At 37.1% G+C, this 8,212-nt stretch overlaps 1 protein-coding gene across 2 annotated transcripts in view; it reads right to left on the bottom strand.

The window, feature by feature from the left end:
* Nucleotides 1-486: 486 nt before the first annotated feature.
* PPP2R2A (protein phosphatase 2 regulatory subunit Balpha) overlaps nucleotides 487-8,212 on the bottom strand; it is an 81,457-nt gene continuing 73,731 nt past the window's right edge. For both annotated transcript variants that reach the window (XM_039250424.1, XM_039250425.1), the window contains exons 8-10: nucleotides 7,534-7,703; nucleotides 5,782-5,873; nucleotides 487-2,822 (exon numbers count right to left, since the gene is read on the bottom strand). In XM_039250424.1, coding sequence (XP_039106355.1) covers nucleotides 2,543-2,822; nucleotides 5,782-5,873; nucleotides 7,534-7,703 — 542 coding nt within the window. In that variant the 3' untranslated portion in view covers nucleotides 487-2,542. The remainder of the gene's footprint in view (nucleotides 2,823-5,781; nucleotides 5,874-7,533; nucleotides 7,704-8,212) is intronic.

The following is an 8,212-nucleotide window of genomic DNA, read 5'->3' as shown; positions in this document are numbered from 1 at the left end:
ACAGAAGAGAGCTTAATATCAGTAGTTAGTTGTTATATAAACATGTGTTTACCTAAATACAGAGATTTATAAAACAACTATTGCCCAGCCACTAAAGAGATCAAAGGAGGTTAACAGAATGAAAGTCCTTTTTCCTGCTGTAATTTTAAGAACAGGTGAAGACAGAAGGGATAGAATATGTTTGGAGATGTCAAGAGAATAGGAGAATACAAGCAACTTGACAAGACTAAGTTTATTCTAAGCAAAATTTTTATTAGTAAAAAGATTAACCATGACCATATGAGATGAGTGGCTGGGCTTCTAATTTGCTACATCAAATAAATAAAAACTGATAGTCGAGAATATCATTACAAGTTGTAATAGCATTCCTTTATAGAAGCATTTTAACTGTAGCAGTGTTTCTCTTCAACATAAAAAACTAACCCTTAGTTTCATGGGTGAGAATCATTATACCTATTGCTGAATCAAAAGAGAATTTCCAAGAGCTGTTTGGTGGTATGATTGCAAGATCTACACCCAAACTTTAGGGAAACAATCTTCCACGGAGATCTGGAAAGCTGCCTGATCAGAGACGAATATCAGTGTTTAATATTGAGGCAGGAGAACTTCCCACTCCAAGTCAGGTGTGAAGAATCAATAACACAACTTAGGAATGCACCCAAGAGCCCCAAGTAAGTTAGTAAAAGTGCCATTACTTGAAGACTTTTCAGACATATAACGGGTTTAAATACAAATTCCAAATGTGTTAAGTCCAAAAGATACAGTAATTTTATTACATAAAATTTCTCCTGTGTGCTAAAAATTCTGACTTACAAGACATAATATTCATATAGGTATAGAGGGAATTATGGTCGAATTGCTCCATCATCTTTCACTGATGAGAATAGAACAATAGGTAGTGGACATATATATGCGAAGCACTCAGAGTCCTCTGAAATTCTAGGTTGTCTGTTACTGCTCACCCAAAACATCCTAACCATTCTCTAGTAATATACATGCCTACTCAATTTATAGTTTTAAAAATAAAATCCATTTTTTTTCTCCAGTAAAGCTTCTGCGAGATTGACAAAGGTACATTCTACCCATTAAAAAATAGGGGTACTCTTCATCTTTGGAAAAGGTATCAACCACTTAAGGAAAATGTAATCATTGACAGATTACGAAATTTTTATTTGAGGCAGCTGTTGGGAGTCCATTAAGCACTTTCTGAACACTGTACCTTTAAAGTTTGTCTTTAATATTAATACTTTGGAAAACCAAAAATAGAGGAAAAACATATCTATGGCAAAGTACATTTCATTCAGATTTGATAGCAGTAAAATACAAAAAAAAAATATTTAGTGCAGTGTCAATTTTAACTATGTAAATCACGTGAGGAGAGTTTTGTTATGTTTTATGATTGAATGACAAAAGTTTTAAACTGTTAAAGTGTTTTAAGTCTTTAGTAAGGCAAAAATGAAATTAAGCACGGTAAAGTCTTTAAAAATGAAGTTCTACAAATTTGGTTCCCATTTACAACAATTTTCATTAACAGAGGAGTTAAGTGTAGATACAATGTATCCAATACTTATAACCACAGTAAAAAAAAAAACCTCTAGTAGCAATTTATAGATTGTGAAATCCTTAGTAATACCAATATATATTCAAAACATGTTCATACAGAACCATGACCTCTTCTTCTCCATGTAAAAGAACACTTATTAAAAATAATTAACAAAAATACCAATTAAACAATGGAAACTCATTTCATTTCACGGCGCCCAAAAGTATGACACAAAATATTGGCTTAAAGAGGTAGATTAAAAAAGAAAAAGAAAACCAGATTCTCCATTCTTTGTCACTTTTATTCAGTAGTAGTATTTTTTTCCTTATTTTCGGTGCCAGACACGGCAAGGAGTGATTACAGCCAACTGTTATTTAAAACATTTGTTCGCAACATATACCCCCTTTACCACTGACCCCAAACTGACTCATATTGTGTGCTTTCGTTCTTTCTTTTTTTTAATATACCACCACCAAGACTGGGTGGAGGGGCAGGGGTGAGAGACGAAGGGGAAGAGTCCAGGAGGCCAGAAGAGGAGGAATGCTACAAGCCACAGTAAGAATGAGCTGTGTTTAATTTAAAAAAGGGGGGAGGGGTGTACCCCACAAATGATACAGTAATGAGGATACACAATTAAATCCCATAAGCATGACTGAAGGCTTTCACTGTGTTTGACGTCATCACAATGGAAGGCATAAAAAGTGGAGTAAATCAATGTTGATACAGTCCAATCTAGTCCATTAGGCAAGATGGTGCAAGAAGTCATTTAAATTAAAAGTGCCCTGCCCTTACCTACATGGCTAGCAGACATGGAGAACACTGCAGGGAGGGATCCACAGAGATTTCTCCATGTAGCTATAAAAATGTGTTGTCGAATGGCACATTGTCAAACACTGGAAAGGGGCGCCACAATGGACCTCTCTCTTTTTTAGGTACGAATGCTAGATTCAACTATCTCAACTAAGCAGGAAGTGGGCTCTTCTGCTGGGAATGCCAACCCTAATTCACTTTGTCTTGAAATATATACAGATTGTTTGTAGTAGCTACAGCAATGATATTTTCCTTGGGGTGCCAGGCTGTGTGAAGTATTTTCTTGTTGAAGTCTAGGCTGTCAACACTTATTTCATCTTTCTTTCGCTTGCCACTTGCACAGACTTTGCGTGGCTTCAGAACCGTGCGAGGTTTATTGTTTTCCCGTGACGCTTCTAGGGTTATGTCTCGCTTTGTGTTCCTGTCAAACATTCTGAAGAAATTATTGTATGATCCAGTCATGACAACGCTGCAAAAGCAAACAAGTATGCAGTCAAATACATGAACAGAAGCCTATGTTCAGTGAAATGATTCAGGGATGAATCTAGCCCGGTGTGCTCCACAGGAAACAGTTATTCAAGCAGAGTTTGATTTAAGAAGAGGGCTGCTGACACCAACCCAGAGACCCTCAAACAAACCTGTACTAGTCTGGTACTAGTTAGGGCTAGTTAACTTGGTTTTCTCTCAACGACCCCTTTTCATGACTGCCCAAACCATCACTAACGTGGGAAGTATTCTCAAGTATAGCTGCTTAGCAGTACAGATATTACCTCTGAACATTTTTGCCACTACAGGCTGTGATTAACTAGACCTGTAGCTTCCTGATGTACCAACTGTGGAACCACAGATCCTAAAGCCTCCAAAATGCATGGCATAAAGCTGCTCATAAGAATCCAATGCTTTATTCTGTGATTTAATTATCAACTAGAGAACTTATTCCCAGGATGCTGTCTGGTTGGGATCATCCCACCTTATGAAGGGTTTAAGATATCCGCTTCTGAGAATATTAAGAGGGTAGCATATCAAGTTTTTATTAACAGAAAATCGTTCTACCATAAAATAAACTTGAAGCACTTTTTTTTGACAAATATTTTTAATAGTATCCGCTTAAAGGGCTGCCAAGTTTTAACCTGTCCCAGGGTAGCTCTTTGTCAGTTCAACTTTCGATCCATCACTGCTCAACATTTACTAAGTTTTAAGTATCTAGTAAGCAAAACCTCCTGTTTGAAACCATTCATTTGGAAAGGGCCTGGTGCTAGTCTTACTTACCACATTCTTCCCACATGGTTTAAATTATTATTGTAAATAAGATCACAGAACATCAACAAACTGCAAATGTCATATACTACACAGGTCATGTATGAAATACAATTGACTGTCATCTCTTCAGTACTGTCAATTCCCCCAAAGGACACTTGACAATATTTTAATCAAATTGGTGCATGGACGTGGAGGTATTAAAACTGTATTTTTTGTAAAATGATTTATGTAATTTAGACTGGCATCCTGTATTATTTGAATTTGGGAGGTTTTATGGATCAGGACACATAGGTCTTTGACTATTTGTAAATTTTAAAGGTTCTGTTAAGCCAGCATTTCTGTGGTATACCTGCCAAAAATGTGTGACCTGAATCAAATCATGAGGAGACATCAGACAACACTCGCATTGAGAAACATTCTATAAAATCACTGGCCCATTTTCAAAAAGTGCCACAGTCACAGAAGACAAGGAAAACATGAAGAACTTACTGTTCCAGATAAAAGAAGACTAACAAGATAGGACAATTAAATGTTACACATAGTTTTGGATTGGCTATTTGACCATATGTTTTCCTCTGCTGGGAAGGACATGCCTCAGAGAGAGGGCTGGGGAACCTGTAACGGGCTCTGTGGATTAGACAGGAGGCCTGCCCTGCCATCATTAGGAGAAAATCTCATGTTTTAGGATATACTCATTAGCACATGTAAGGGCAATGGGCCATCATGTTTGGAATCTGCTCCCAATAGGTTCACAAATAAAGTATGTGTGTCTGTTTGCATGTCTTTTTGTTTTATTTATTTCTCTTGAGAGAGAGAGAGAGAGATATCCCAAGAGCCCGATGTGGGACTCGAACTCACAAACCATGGGATCATGAACTGAGCTGAAATTAAGCGTTGCTTGCTCAACAAATTGAGCCACCCTGGCGCTCCTACCTGCATGTCTTATATAGAGACAGGTAAAAAGACAAGAGAATGATACAGCAACCAGTAACAAGAGAACCTGAGTAAGGGCTAAATAAGACTTGTTCAGTCTTACAAGTTTTCTCTAAGTTTGAAATTATTTCAAAAAACATTTTAAATGTTAAGGGACATCAAGAGTTTAAACCATGTGAGGAAGAACTAGTTGTAGCAGTGTGCCAGATCCTACTCTATCAGTATCTTCTTTCTCTTCATACTTGCTCATTTCTCCTTTTCTCTTCTTCCTTCTTTTTTGAAACGTCCTGATGCCCTGGGGTTAGTAGTGTGTTCAAAGGCAAGGTCTGCTGATTCCTAGTCTAGGTGTCCCATGCAGCCTACTACTGGGCGTCATGTTAGAATCAGAGAAAAGTAATTTTAAAAAATCATACCAAAGATAAAAGATCCAAGTTCTATCATCCTTGATAACACATAACACCATGAAACCAGAATTTTGACAAGCTTCGATGATTACACCAGAAGTACTTCTAATTACCTCGAAGGCAAGTTTAAGTACTTCCAAAATTATGTTTTCTTGTACTATGTTCTGTTCTATTGAAACACAATAAATGGTAAATAAATATGGACAACTAAAAAACTGAGAGATTAAGACTTATTTATCCTTGGAAATAATGGTACACATTTTCATGACATCATGAAAATGAAGCATATGACGGCAACGTTGTGGGTTATATATGAAAACCCTAATGACTCGTGGTAATACGGTTACAAATACAGATAGTAATCGGCACTTCTATGAGGTATTAATGTAGTGTCCGGAGAAACTGGTGTGTAACATTCCAAATGAAATACTCACTGCCTAAATATTTCTAAGAACAGTCTCATACTAGATGAACAAATAAACTGAAATTTCACCATTTTAACTACTGGCATGTCAAAAATGTCATTTGATCTGGCTGATAAAAGTAAATATTTAAAGACATTTAAATCATAATTTAAGATCCTGAAACTCTGTTGTGCATTTTCATATTTATTAGTGAAACAATGCTTAACTTTTTTCTGCTATTATCGCTCCAAGATTACTGGATTTATCTCAAGGAAATTGGAGGATAATGAAGTTAGGATTTATAGTTCGTGTAAATCTAAAAGAAGTTGTATTTTTAGTGAATGTGGCAATCATAGAAGGAAATCACAAATTTCTTTCCTCTAATAAAATGCACACTGAATGAGAAGTTCAAATTAAAATCAATTACCTGTCAGATCCGTTCCAACAACATTCAAATTTGTCAAATATGCAGTCATTTTCATACAGTGAACAAAGTTTACTTCTGAGGTATTCATGAACCTGAGTTTTAAGTACAAATGTATTATTATAGACATTTATTTACATCTTACTATTTGCTGACTGATATTAGGAAAACGATTTAAACAAGTCCTTACTCATTTTTTTTAAAAAAAGAAATATACAGACACACATACAAACTTTTTACTCTTATTAAAACCGAATTCTCTTAGTAACAATGAAGGCAATAATTTCATTCTCTTACAAACAAATGAGCCCCCTTCCAAAGAACACACCTTTCCCACTGTGGGGCAGAGAAAAATACCCTTTGGGGCATGGCACATGAACACGTTATAGGCTTGACTAAATTATTTAGGCTAGAAAACATTTGAAAATGGTACAGATAAGAGAATAATAATTAAAGACTAATGTATATTAACATTTGGTTTTCAATCCATAAATTGCTGATCAAAACACTCAATATTATGTTTTACTTCCTTCTTAAAGACCATTTTCTGGGCCTAAATAACTGAAGCCCTACACTATCATTAAGTACTGCGGATTATATAACTTCAGTAACAGTTGAATCTGCATATGTTACATTTGAGTATAATGTGACTCTACTCTGAATCACTAACTCAGCATAGGCAGAAAACCTGCAAATCAGATAAAATTAGGTAAATCCTAACAAACAAAGTTTTAGGATGCACATATAAGGGTTTCTCACCAAACAATTTTAAGTGGACAAAGTTAAGGTTCAAATCAATTATTCTCAGTGGCAATGGGGTGGTGGTGGTAGTAGTGGTGGTGAGGAACACCAGCAAATAGATCATAATCTTGGAAGTTACACAAATGTAATGTGAAAAGAAAGAAGTATGTATTTGCTTTTGTTTCAACATAGCGTTTACTTTAAAATTTCAAATACCATTAAGGAAGAGTCTTAAGTACTTTATGTTTGTCAAAGAGGATTAAAAACTTTGAGAAGCATTGTTCTAATTTTATGGAAGACACATAACATAAAGAAGGTACTGTTTATAAATTCTCTATTCTTGAAGCAGTGGGGTTTTCTACACTGTGGCCTAGGGCTTAACCCCCGGTTTCTGCTTGCCCCCCACCCTGTTCCCAGCTGTGAGCATCTTCATTCTCTTCTCTAGACGAAAGGGACAGGGGATCATTGGTAGTGGCTGGCTGATGAGAAGAGAATCCAGACCTAACATCCTATGACAGACAACACCTAAAGCCGTCCGCTGGGCTTTCAAGCCCTTCTGCTTTAGCTTAACACAACAGTTATCAGCCAAAAGGCAGAAAGCCAGTCCACCTGACTGGGCACGCCCAAGTGAAGCTTCAGTTCAACTACTACTGCACATACTCCAACCGGGACATCTCCACTCGGACTGGCCATTCTCCCCAATCCTCTTCCCCATCTAGACATTAATACAGTGTTTGCTCTCCCCTCCTCACTTTACATGTAGACAGCGGCGGGGAAAAAAGTTACCACTGAAGCAAACTGGTAGCAAAAATCACACTTTAACTGAACAGACAACACAACCTACAAAAATACATATAAAATTAACATATGGAAGAGCAATATGCTTATGGATGTCTGAAGGGAAAAGCCTACGAGTTGACCATGCTGTATTGGGATTAACATAGTACAAAATCCTCTATAAAAACTTAGAAGTAAATACGTTATATGCTCATTGAAAGAGAAAACTGCAAATACCTGGTATGTTTCCACAGGCCTGTTTTCCATATTTAAGTCCCAAATTTTGACTGACAAATAGTCTCTAGTCATCATATATCGACCACTATGGCTGAATTTTACATCAGAAATAGAGGAGATGATTTCAGAAAAAAAAGACCTGTTACTGGGATCTTCAGGTTCTTCAAACACTAAAAACAAGCAAAAAAGGGCAATTTGTATAATACTGTGGCTTGGACAAAGCACTTGCTGAGACAACCATTCACACACTTCCTACGAGTTAAGAGATGACAAGCCAGTACAGATCTCTCTGGCTATATGAACATGACCTCCCTGGAGGTTTCTCAGCGCTGACGCTGGAGATACCCAAGTACACAGCACACACTTAGAGCCCTATAGCTGGTTCAGCAGAGCTGAGCTCACCCAGGGCTTCGGACTTCCAAGGCACCAGGCCTGCAGGTCCCGCATCCCCCATGACGGCCTGTACTGTCACCGCAAGGAAACGCACTGTCCAGAGCCGTACCAGATTGTTGTTTCAGTGGCCAGGTAAAATGGTTTTGATAACAGGCACGCACCAAATGAATTTCATGTCTACAGTAACATGATGACAACAATAATGCAACCCTTAAATTTTTTAACTTGGTGCTTTTTCATTTTTTTTAAGCCAAGGAAAGCTCTTCTCCAAAAAGACTTCCTAGAA

This window comes from Hyaena hyaena, unplaced genomic scaffold (assembly GCF_003009895.1).
Source record: "Hyaena hyaena isolate Hyena2069 unplaced genomic scaffold, ASM300989v1 scaffold_370, whole genome shotgun sequence".
Classification (NCBI taxonomy): Eukaryota; Metazoa; Chordata; class Mammalia; order Carnivora; family Hyaenidae; genus Hyaena; species Hyaena hyaena.
This window is presented reverse-complemented; position numbering and strand designations above follow the sequence as displayed.